Consider the following 12,368-nt stretch of genomic DNA (forward strand, 5'->3'; position numbering starts at 1 on the left):
CAACTTGTGTATTTTTAGGGCTTTTTTATCCTGCTTCAATTTTAAAGTTTGCCATTTTGAAATGTGAGACAGCATACAATGTACTGTGTGCAATGTGTCATAAATCATGATAAAAATCAATAAAATTTTGTTGAGTAAAATTACTTTTGGGATGATCTGATGACTATCATCCCCCACTTTTGTCCTCCAATAAAATAAAAGGCCTGAGGGGCTGATGAAGACCTTTAATGAACTTTAGCTTAGTTTATGAGTTCCCATAAAGATCCCAGAGTTAATCACTTCATAACACTTACTTTGTAAATAAGTAGCTAAGGGCCAACATGTTTTTATTTAAATGATATCTTAACTTCAAACGTACAGAAGAATACATTCACATGGTAGCATTCAAGTTTTTGTTTTTTTGTGAGTACAAAGCCAGATGACGTTCACAAGTTCAATAGAATTCTGATGCAACTTCATGGAAAATATAACAGTCCGTCCAAAAAATATCCTCAGTGTTTTTTTCACACTGATGTCACAAAAACCTAACTCAAACTTTAAACCTTGTCTTACACTCTTGAATGACAGCTGTGTAACTGTCTATGGGGCTTGTCAGCTATATCATTTGTAATGATGACAGGAATGCTGAGAGAGGTTTTGAGTGTATCAAAGAAAAATGTGAATCCTTACTGAATAAAAACACTTTTTATGTCTTTTTGATATAGCTGAGAAATCAAGGCCTGCAACACAAGTCTGAAAACTACGCACAAGTCGCACTGTGTAAAAATCAACGTATCCGACAGTCCCTTCATCGTGAGAAAAGGCTCATAGTTCAATCTCTGCTCTATCTCTGTTTACAAAAAGTAATTATCTTTTAACCGTGACCTACCTTCAAGAACCTCTGTTCTCAGTCCTCTTCTGATTTAGTAGTAAGTTCAGTAGAAAACTTTTATTCTGAGTTAATATCAATCGTATAGAATGCTTTTGTTTGTATCGTTATTTTGTTGTTTATGTGGCTATGTGTCCGCCCACTCATTATATCCAGGTGACTGCAGCACCTGGATATAGGTGGGTGATTGCAAGGGGCCGGGAAGCTTTTTGTTCTAGGCAGCCACACAGTTTAAGACCGCTGGCGCTGATGTAGGTAAGCGTTGTTCTTTTTGCTATTTGGCCGGTTTGGATTGCCGCTGCTGGTAAGCAGATTCTCTTTTTTTGTCGTTTTGATCATGGAATAAATGGATTTATGGAAATGGAAATTCTGGTCTGGAGCGTTTGGATTTGTGTGTATCATGGACAGCGCTGGGCGCGTCTGACTGAACCTTCCTGAACCGAAAGCCTGTGCATCTTTTTTATTGGAAAAAGATCGCGCTAATATTCGTCTTAAACTCGACTGCCTGAGGAAAGTCGGTGGTTTAGTGTGGCCATCACAACGTTGATTACAAATTTGGAAACTGGAAAATGTTTGTGCGTGGATTGGTGATTGTGCTGCTGATGCCTGTTTACTGTTGTCGGAGTTGCTACAGATCGTCTTGAATTAATGAATGAATTGGAAGTGCAGCATTCGCTGATGGACATGCCCACTCAGCGCGACATCATGCAGGTTTGGAATGTTACGGCATTGATGGAGTGACTGAGCATGTGCGATGATTAAATTGTGGAAAAGAGGATTTCATTGTGTGTATTAGTGATATTTGAGCCAAAGAAAATGGATGAAGATGTCTTGCATAATATTCATTCTGAGCAACAAAAATGTGGTGTTGAAAATGCTGAAGTGGAAAATGTGGTGCAACCTGAAAAAGAAAAAAGGGTGATCAAACACACTGATAAAGGTTTGGAATTGCTTTTGTTGAATGCTCAGAAAACAAGGAACTTGAATTGCAGACAGGCTAAACAATTAATGGAAACAATGAAGGAGCTCATGCAATCAAATGAAAATGCAAATAAAATCAAAGGTTATGTGGAAGAAATAAACAGGCTCTGCGAAGCATGTCAAAAATCAATGAAAGATTATCTGCCTGAAAATGAATATGAAAAACAAGTTCAATGGCTTAAACACAAAATCGAAAGGCTTACTGCTTTTGTACAGGATGTGCAGATATGGTTGGTTGAAATCAAACAACCTTCTGTAGAATATGGGCATCAAATAGTTTCACTCCCTGTTGCTGAAGATGACAAGCAGTCAAGTGTTACAAGCTCGGAAGACGTTGGACCCAATGACAGTGTTTCAAATGCCCCAAAAACAAAATCAAAATCAAAGTCTGGTGCATCAAGTATATCTTCAACATCACATGCTCGCATTCAAGCAGAAGCTGAAAGAGCTGCCATCATGGAGCGGGTTGCAGCCCTAAATAAAAAACATGAACTTGTGGCACAACAGGAGCAGTTAAAAAGAAGACAAGAACAGTTGGGACTAGAAACAGAGCTTGCAGCAGCTAATGCAAAAATCAGTATTCTTGAGGCCGTCGGATCAACGCACATTTCTAGAGCATCATCCAGATCTGATGGAATGAATGATTATTTCAGACAATGTGCTGTGCAAAACTCAAATGTGGATGAACACTTACCAGAAAGAGTACAGCCAACCCAGGTGGTGAAGCCAAAAACAACCCAGACACAACCTGTCAATGCTCCTGTAATGCAGTACTTACCTGGGGAGAACATGCAAAGTCACAGGAAAACAGTTGCACAGCAGCAGTACCCCAGACCTGGAATCGTGGAGAGATCTGACACTGTTCCTCAGAAAGATGACACTGGCATAAACAACTTAGCTGAAATCATGGAAAAGCAAAACAAAATAATCGAAGCACTTGTAAAACAACACAATATGTCATCACTACCTTCACTCGCCGTACCAGTTTTCAAAGGTGATCCACTGGAGTATTTATTTTTTATGAGAGCATTTGAGCATGGAATTGAAGAGCAGACAGACAATAACAAAGACAGACTTCTAGAGCAGTTCACGAACGGCCAACCAAGGGAGCTGGTGAGAAGCTGCCAATACATGTCCCCAGACAGAGGGTATTGGGAGGCAAAGAAACTGTTGAAAAAACATTTTGGTGATGACTACACAATTGCAACAGCCTACTTAGAGAAAGCAATCAGCTGGCCATCCATAAAAGTGGAAGATGCCAAAGGCTTGAAGTGCTTCTCACTGTTTCTAAACAGCTGTCTTAACGCCATGAAATCAGTGGACTACCTGGATGAACTGGACCATTTATCTAATATGAAAAATATTGTTTCTAAGCTGCCTTTCAAGCTAAAAGAGAAATGGAGGGCCAAAGCTTGTGACTTGCAAGGTCAGGGTGGCAGAAGAGCCCGATTTGCAGATTTGGTGCAGTTTGTGGAAAGTCAGTCTCAAATCTGGTCTCATCCAGTATTTGGCAGTTTAAAAGACTCCATGCCGGCTTCAAGAAGTAGTTCCCCAGTGCAACAGCTGCCGAGATCCAACATGGTGAGAAGGAGCAAGAGTGGTTTTGTTACCAGCGTGTCACCTGTAACAAAGCAACCAGCAGAGGGCAATATTCTTCTTAGTTCAAATGCCTAAACACATGACCAGCTTTGTTTATTTTGCAAAGAGACACACAAACTGGACTCCTGCTCTCAGTTGAATAAAAAAAATCACAAGGAAAAATTTGAGTTTTTGAAAAGAAGAGGTGTTTGTTTTGGATGTTTGGAAGCAGGCCACCTGAGCAAAGGATGTTTGCAGAGACTCACCTGTCATGTATGTTCACTCAAGCACCCCACCATCTTACATATTGCCAGTAAGGAAGCAATTACAAGTTGCAAGGACCACAAAGAAAAATCTATCACAAGCGGCCTGGTGGAAATTGACAAAGAAAATGTATCAAGTTTGGATGTTGATGAACTGGAATCCATCCTTGCTATTGTCCCTGTGAAAGTTAAAAACAAAAAAATTAACAAATCAACATTGACATATGCATTCCTGGACCCAGGCAGCACTGACTGTTTTTGTACCAAGGCACTTCTGGAAAGACTTCAGCTGACTGCAAGACCAACTGACATACTTCTGCGTACAATGAATAATGTGCAAGTTGTGAAGACAGCTGCCACACCTGGACTGGAGATCAGTAGCTTAAATAGCAACAAGCACATTGATCTTCCTGAAGTGTACATGCAGGATGAAATCCCTGTGAAAAAGGAAAATATCCCAGCCGTCGAGGATCTGGAACGATGGCCATATCTGAAAGAAGTAAAGCTCCCTCAGATTGATGCAGATATTGGCCTGCTGATTGGCAGCAATGTGCCAAAAGCACTGGAGCCATGGAACGTTATAAGCAGCAAGGAAAATGGACCATATGCTGTTCAGACTGCCCTGGGATGGACCGTAAATGGACCTTTTAGAAAGACTAGTGTTTCAAAAAAAGGAAAACAAATTGTCATGGCTCACCGTATTTCTGTTGTAAAACTAGAAGAGTTGATACAACAGCAGGTCAAACAGGACTTTCCAGAGTGTCAGCAGGAGGAACGCCTTGAGATGTCACAGGAGGACAGAATGTTCATGGAAAGTGTTTCCAAGTCCATCAAGCTGGTAGATGGGCACTATAGTGTTGGATTGCCACTAAGGAGAAAGGACACAAAATTTCCAAACAACTACAGTGTTGCTGAACAGAGAACCCTGAACTTGAAGAGAAAGTTTGCAAGAAATAGCAAGTTCTATGAAGAATACAAGATGTTTATGGCAAACCTGTTGGACAAAGGATTTGCTGTAAAATTAACAGCCCAGGACAAGGCCAGAAGCAGTCAAAGAATTTGGTACATACCACATCATGGTGTGTATCACCCGAAGAAAAACAAGCTGAGAGTAGTCTTTGATTGTGGCGCTAGCTATCAAGGTACTTGCCTAAATGACCATCTGCTGCAAGGTCCAGATTTGACCAATAGTCTTATTGGTGTCCTCACTAGATTTCGTCAGGAACCTGTTGCCTTCATGGCAGATATTGAAGGGATGTTTCCTCAGGTCAGAATCCCAGAGGAAGATTCTGACCTTCTGAGATTTCTCTGGTGGCCTGATGGGGACTGGAGCAAAGAACTGGAGATGTACAAAATGGTTGTGCACATATTTGGAGCCACATCTTCTCCTAGCTGCGCCAACTTCTCGCTGCAGCAGTGTGCAAAAGATAATTCACCAGAATTTAATATCCAAACAATTTCCACAGTACTCCGGAACTTTTATGTAGATGATTGTCTCAAGTCTGTCAAAACTGAGGATGAAGCACTGACTCTAGCTCAAAACTTGATCTGTCTGTGTGCCGGGGGGGGGGGGGGCTTTAGGTTAAACAAGTGGGTCAGCAATAGCAGAGCACTGATTTTATCTATAGCAAAAGAAGACCGAGCCACGGAGGTGAAAAACCTGGATTTTGATCAAGACATCCTGCCTGTCGAAAGAGCACTAGGTGTACAGTGGTGCATTGAAACAGACTCCTTCGAATTTAAAATCCAGCTCCATGACAAACCACTTACCCAGCGTGGGATCCTATCAACAGTTAGTTCTGTCTACGATCCGCTTGGAATGCTGGCTCCAGTCATCCTTCCTGCTAAACAGCTCTTGCAAGAGCTCTACTGCTTAAGACTTGGATGGGATGAGGCAATTCCTGAACATCTCCATCATGTTTGGTCCACCTGGTTGAGAGATTTAAGGTTATTAGAGAACTACAAGGTCAAGCGTTGCTTTAAGTCTGATGGATTTGGACAACTTGCCTCAGCACAGCTGCATCATTTTGCAGATGCAAGTGAGAGCGGTTATGGCACTGTCTCTTACTTAAGAATGTCAAACAAGCACCAAGTTCACTGTGCTTTTATTATAGGAAAAGCCAGAGTGGCGCCTCAAAAACCGGTCACTATACCAAGAATGGAGCTCACAGCAGCGACCGTCGCAGTAAAAATGGATAAAATGCTAAGAGGAGAGCTTGAGGGCCCCCTTGAACCATCAGTCTTTTGGACTGACAGCACATCAGTGCTTAAATACATCAAGAATGAAACTTACAGATTTAACACTTTCGTTGCTAATCGAGTGGAAACAATCAGATCAGCTTCTAATGCTGCTCAGTGGAGATACGTCAATAGTAGCCTGAATCCTGCTGACTGGGCTTCAAGAGGCGTTTCAGTGCCGAGCTTCTTAAAATCTACGAACTGGTTTTCAGGCCCGGAGTTTCTTCAGCTTCCTGAAGCTGAATGGCCAAAGACTCCCGATTCAGATTTAGCACTTTCTCCTGAAGATCCAGAGGTGAAGATGCTTGTAGTAAACACTGCCGCTGTGGAAGAGAGAAGAAACAGTGTCACCAGAATGCTTTTGAAGTACTCTGACTGGTACCACTTGAAAAGAGCTGTGGCTTGGATTCTTCGTGTAAAAGCTGCATTAAAATTAGCAAATGCTAAGAAAAGAAAAAAGGAGGGTGAACAACTAATGGCTGACTTACCAAGGGAGCGAGTCACTCCAGATGAACCACCTTTTACTAATGTGGGTGTGGACTTTTTTGGCCCATTTGAAATAAAGCGTGGAAGATCAACTGTGAAACGCTATGGAGTTATTTTTACCTGTCTCAATATTAGAGCCATCCACATCCGTCCGCAGCCCTCTCTACCACCTGGAGTCTTCAGTCAAGATGCCGTATACAGCAGAAGGAGATGGCGTCAAGTAAAATTTATGGCTGACATGTTTTGGAGAAGGTGGATAAAAGAATATCTCCCTGAGCTACAATCAAAACACAAATGGACCAAGAAATCAAATTTTGAACCAGGAGATATTGTTCTACTCATTGAAGACACTGCTTCAAGAGGCTCTTGGCCTATGGGCCAAGTTGTGAAGACATTACCCGACTCCAAAGGTCTTGTGAGGCAGGTTCAAGTTCGGACCAAGACCAGCACCCTCTACAGGCCTATCACTAAACTGGTTTTCCTCTTGAAGACGGCAGTGGAAGTCTGACACACATATACATACAATCCCTTATTCATTGGTGCACATTATGGACATATTATGATATTATGGACTGTTGGACTCATTTGGACTCATCATTGACAACACGTATACCCTGACTGAAGTATGTTACTTGTAAGTGACAAAAGAATGTTTTGCCTCATATATTGTGTTGAGTTAATTGCCATTTGTTTTTTAAAAGAAATGCCAATTAGGGGCCGGAATGTTGGAGCCAAAATTTATGTAATATGTGCAATCGGTAATTTGTGTATAATCTGATTTAGTAGTAAGTTAAGTAGAAAACTTTTATTCTGAGTTAATATCAATCGCATAGAATGCTTTTGTTTGTATCGTTATTTTGTTGTTTATGTGGCTATGTGTCCGCCCACTCATTATGTCCAGGTGACTGCAGCACCTGGATATAGGTGGGTGATTGCACGGGGCTGGGAAGCTTTTTGTTCTAGGCAGCCACACAGTTTAAGACCGCTGGCGCTGATGTAGGTAAGCGTTGTTCTTTTTGCTATTTGGCCGGTTTGGATTGCCGCTGCTGGTAAGCAGATTCTCTTTTTTTGTCGTTTTGATCATGGAATAAATGGATTTATGGAAATGGAAATTCTGGTCTGGAGCGTTTGGATTTGTGTGTATCATGGACAGCGCTGGGCGCGTCTGACTGAACCTTCCTGAACCTTCCTGAACCTTCCTGAACCTTCCTGAACCGAAAGCCTGTGCATCTTTTTTATTGGAAAAAGATCGCGCTAATACCCATCAAATTTATCTGTTTGATGTGTAGAAAAGTACCCAGTGGTGTTTACCATTAGAATCTTTATGATCCTGTATCCACTGTGGAACAACGTGTTCATAGAAATGTTCAGTCATTTGGAGATGCTTGTATCATTCCTGCTGCTGTGTCATGGCTCCAAGATTTCAAATATAAACCATAAAATTCATTTGCATCAAACATTCGACTCTTGAGCTGATTTTGTTGGAGACAGCCAGTCCTGGACAAAGTGACAGATGTGTGTTCTCTCATTATCACAGTAGTAACCATTATCTTTTGTCTCTTTGTCCCTCCAGAGCTCCCACAGTCGTATGTCTGTGAGAATGAGAAGACTGTTGTTGACCATCAGCCCCATGACCAGGAGACAAAACTCCATGGTGGACCATGAGGACCCAGAGCCTCTACAGATTAAAGATCAGCAGGAGAAACTCTGCACCAGTCAGGACCAATCAAACCCAGAGTTTTCTCAAATTAAAGTGGAACAGGAAGAATTGTGCACCAGTATGGACCAATCAAACCCAGAGTTTTCTCAAATTAAAATGGAACAGGAAGAATCGTGCACCAGTCGAGACCAATCAAACCCAGAGTTTTCTCAAATTAAAATGAAACAGGAAGAATCGTGCACCAGTCTGGACCAATCAAACCCAGAGTTTTCTCAAATTAAAATGAAACAGGAAGAATCGTGCACCAGTCTGGACCAATCAAACCCAGAGTTTTCTCAAATTAAAATGAAACAGGAAGAATCGTGCACCAGTATGGACCAATCAAACCCAGAGTTTTCTCAAATTAAAATGGAACAGGAAGAATCGTGCACCAGTCTAGACCAATCAAGCCCAGAGTTTTCTCAAATTAAAGTGGAACAGGAAGAATTGTGCACCAGTCTGGACCAATCAAACCCAGAGTTTTCTCAAATTAAAATGGAACAGGAAGAATCGTGCACCAGTCTAGACCAATCAAACCCAGAGTTTTCTCAAATTAAAATGGAACAGGAAGAATCGTGCACCAGTCGAGACCAATCAAACCCAGAGTTTTCTCAAATTAAAATGAAACAGGAAGAATCGTGCACCAGTCTGGACCAATCAAACCCAGAGTTTTCTCAAATGAAAATGAAACAGGAAGAATCGTGCACCAGTCAGGACCAATCAAACCCAGAGTTTTCTCAAATTAAAGTGGAACAGGAAGAATTGTGCACCAGTATGGACCAATCAAACCCAGAGTTTTCTCAAATTAAAATGGAACAGGAAGAATCGTGCACCAGTCGAGACCAATCAAACCCAGAGTTTTCTCAAATTAAAATGAAACAGGAAGAATCGTGCACCAGTCTGGACCAATCAAACCCAGAGTTTTCTCAAATTAAAATGAAACAGGAAGAATCGTGCACCAGTCTGGACCAATCAAACCCAGAGTTTTCTCAAATTAAAATGAAACAGGAAGAATCGTGCACCAGTATGGACCAATCAAACCCAGAGTTTTCTCAAATTAAAATGGAACAGGAAGAATCGTGCACCAGTCTAGACCAATCAAGCCCAGAGTTTTCTCAAATTAAAGTGGAACAGGAAGAATTGTGCACCAGTCTGGACCAATCAAACCCAGAGTTTTCTCAAATTAAAATGGAACAGGAAGAATCGTGCACCAGTCTAGACCAATCAAACCCAGAGTTTTCTCAAATTAAAATGGAACAGGAAGAATCGTGCACCAGTCTAGACAAATCAAACCCAGAGTTTTCTCAAATTAAAATGGAACAGGAAGAATCGTGCACCAGTCTGAACCAATCAAACCCAGAGTTTTCTCAAATTAAAATGGAACAGGAAGAATCGTACACCAGTCTGGACCAATTAAACCCAGAGTTACCACAAATTAAAATGGAACAGGATGAACTCTGCTTCAGCCAGGAGGAAGAGTTAATTGGATTGAAACAGGAGACTGATACCTTTGAGGTGACTCCTGCTGATGAGGAAAGTGACCACAGTGAACCAAAACCAAACAGTGATCAGCTCCTGTTTCACATCTCTTGTGTAGCTGAGAGCCCAGATCAGGAAGGATGCAAGGATGTAGACTCAGGATCAACTAGATGTATGGAGCAGGAACCAAGATGTCAGAGTGACAGCAGTCACAGTAATGATGTAGACAATGCTCCAACGTCAGCGAGACAGTGTGACAATGACAAGGCAAGAAAACCTGCAACATGCAAGGTCTGTGGAAAAGCTTTTAGGAAAAAATCAGTTTTAATCAAACATCACAGAACCCACACAGGTGAGAAGCCGTATTCTTGTGGAACCTGTGGGAAAAGCTTTAGTCGTCAGACCAATTTGACTGACCACATGAGACTTCACACAGGTGAGAAGCCATATTCTTGTGGAACCTGTGGAAAAAGCTTCAGTCGACGGACCTATTTGACTAAACACATGAGATGTCACACAGGTGAGAAGCCATATTCTTGTGGAACCTGTGGAAAAAGCTTCAGTCTTCGGACCTATTTGACTAAACACATGAGATGTCACACAGGTGAGAAGCCATATTCTTGTGGAACCTGTGGAAAAAGCTTCATTCAACGGACCCATTTGACTAAACACATGAGACTTCACACAGGTGAGAAGCCGTATTGTTGTGGAACCTGTGGAAAAAGCTTCAACCGTAGTTATCGATTAAAAGCCCACATGAGAATCCACGCAGCTGAGAAGTCGTGATCCTGAAACATCTGTTGGAAACATAATGTCAGAACTAAGCTTGAAACAACATGGAATTGGTAGAGGTTAAAAGTAGATGTTTTAGATTTAAAGCACCTTTAGACTGTGCTTCAACAACAATTGTGAGGAAGTATGTCAGCAATCCTTGATGATCAGACCAGATGGAGTCTGGACTGTGGTGGTGGTGGAGCAGGCAGAAGAACCAAACTGAATGTCTGGATGGATATGGTATTGGTACAGACTGCTACATTTCTGCTATCATGACATCCTTCATCAGCAGAGCAGTGATTGGAGATATTGTGAAGCTGTTTGGAACATTTTCACATCCTGCTGAGAGAACATGGCTGTTCAGGTGTGAACGTACTGCTGGAATCCACTCAGCTTGAGCTCTGCCATCTTTCAAGTAAAAGGAGGCAATGAGATACAGAGACATTGTGACAGTAGGACACAACAGAGTGTCACTGCAGCAGAGGAGATCTGGATGTGAAATAAAGTTCTAATAAAACGTCTACAGCTCCATGACTGCTTCATGAAATGTTTTGAATGTTTTCAAACAGATGAACGTTTACAAGTTGTTTCATAATGAATGTAACATTGAAGATCCCCAGCAAGAATATCTCTGAGTCAGATATCAAACACATAACCAATTTAATTCAATTCAATTTTATTTATATAACGCCAATTACTGTGAAATTATCTCAAGATGCTTTACAGAACCAATAAGAACCCCCAGAGCAGCCCAAAGGCAAGAAAAACACCCTTTAACAAGGAAAAAACCTTGAGCAGAATCCGGCTCTTTATGTGGGGGAACCATCTGCTGTTGGTCGGGCAGTTTGAGAGGGACAGAAGAGAGGTCGAGAGGGGTAGAGAAGGGTAGAGGAGGGAGGGGAACAGGGAACATAAAACATACAATTTGATACATGCATGATAAGACAGACGATACAAAGTCGAAGCTAACATTGAAAATGATTCATAGTTTACTGTTCTGGTGTACTGCTCTGGCATTAAATCTACTACATATATAGCTGGTAGTAAAATTCAAACAGTATGTAGAAGAGCATATCAAGTATAGTGAGGGTGATGCAGAGCAGACTGGTGGAAATGAGCAGCTGGAAGCAGTGGGCTGGAGGAAGGTCAGCAGCAGCATCCCACAGTGGACATGGTGGAGACTAGACCAGCTGGTGGAACATCAACCACAGATCTGAAGCATCCAGCTCTGGGACCAGGGACACTCGGAGAAAGGACACAGGGACAGAGTTAGTGTAATGCAATAACGGTATATGTAGTAAATATAAAGCTAGATAGAGAAGGGCTCAGTGCATCCAGAGAGGTCCCCCAGCAGCCTATAGGCCTATAGCAGCAGAACTAGTGGCAGAACTAAGGGACGTCCAAGAGGAAGACTCCAGCTGACCCCCTCAGGGTCACCCAGTCAGCCCTAAATATAAGATCTGTCAAAAAGGAAGGTTTTAAGCCTGATCTTTAAAATAGAGACGATGTCTGCCTCCTGACACCAACATTATTATGTTTTGAAGCAACAGACAAGTGGTTTACTAGTAGTAGCTGATACACTCCTGGAAATGTCAAAATCAGAAATGTTAAAAAAGGTGAAGCTGTGCTGCAGCTTCTGCTGGTTAGATTAAGGTCTTATACTATTTATTTCTTCTATTGTCACCACATAGGTCATCTGTGTGATTTGTTAGTAGGATCTCATTGTGTCGTCATACAGCACATTCAACCCTTGTGTTGTCTTAACGTCCTGAACACTCCTGTCCTCAGGGTCAAAAATGACCTGCCTCCACTGAGCCTCTAAAATGGAGTAACTTAATGGAATTTTTAACCAAAAATCTGTTTTACATGAAGAAACAACCTGTCATGCATCACACACTTTGTGAATGCCTCTGTTTTTGCTTCCTCAGAGGGTAGAAAGACTATTTAATGAGTGGACTCCATTCGTTTTTATACTATTGTTCATGCTGTAACTGCTTTCTTT

General features: G+C 41.7%; 2 protein-coding genes across 35 annotated transcripts in view; both read left to right on the forward strand.

Annotated features, from left to right (window-relative positions):
• LOC110945586 (gastrula zinc finger protein XlCGF57.1-like) overlaps nucleotides 1-12,368 on the forward strand; it is a 156,012-nt gene that overhangs the window by 79,399 nt on the left and 64,245 nt on the right. For 5 of the 33 annotated variants that reach the window (XM_051936873.1, XM_051936872.1, XM_051936874.1 and 2 more), the window contains exon 2: nucleotides 7,988-9,883. The exons of 20 other annotated variants lie outside the window; for them this stretch is intronic. In XM_051936873.1, coding sequence (XP_051792833.1) covers nucleotides 8,003-9,883 — 1,881 coding nt within the window. In that variant the 5' untranslated portion in view covers nucleotides 7,988-8,002. Of the gene's footprint in view, nucleotides 1-7,987; nucleotides 10,888-12,368 lie in introns of those variants that run through there. 8 more of the 33 variants (XR_007936884.1, XR_007936889.1, XM_051936909.1 and 5 more) reach the window with 5 other exon arrangements.
• The window catches only part of slc2a12 (solute carrier family 2 member 12), a 163,733-nt gene that overhangs the window by 55,843 nt on the left and 95,522 nt on the right, over nucleotides 1-12,368 (forward strand). The gene's annotated exons all lie outside the window — the stretch shown is intronic.

The sequence above is a fragment of the Acanthochromis polyacanthus genome, chromosome 16 (assembly GCF_021347895.1).
Source record: "Acanthochromis polyacanthus isolate Apoly-LR-REF ecotype Palm Island chromosome 16, KAUST_Apoly_ChrSc, whole genome shotgun sequence".
In the NCBI taxonomy this organism is placed as follows: domain Eukaryota; kingdom Metazoa; phylum Chordata; class Actinopteri; family Pomacentridae; genus Acanthochromis; species Acanthochromis polyacanthus.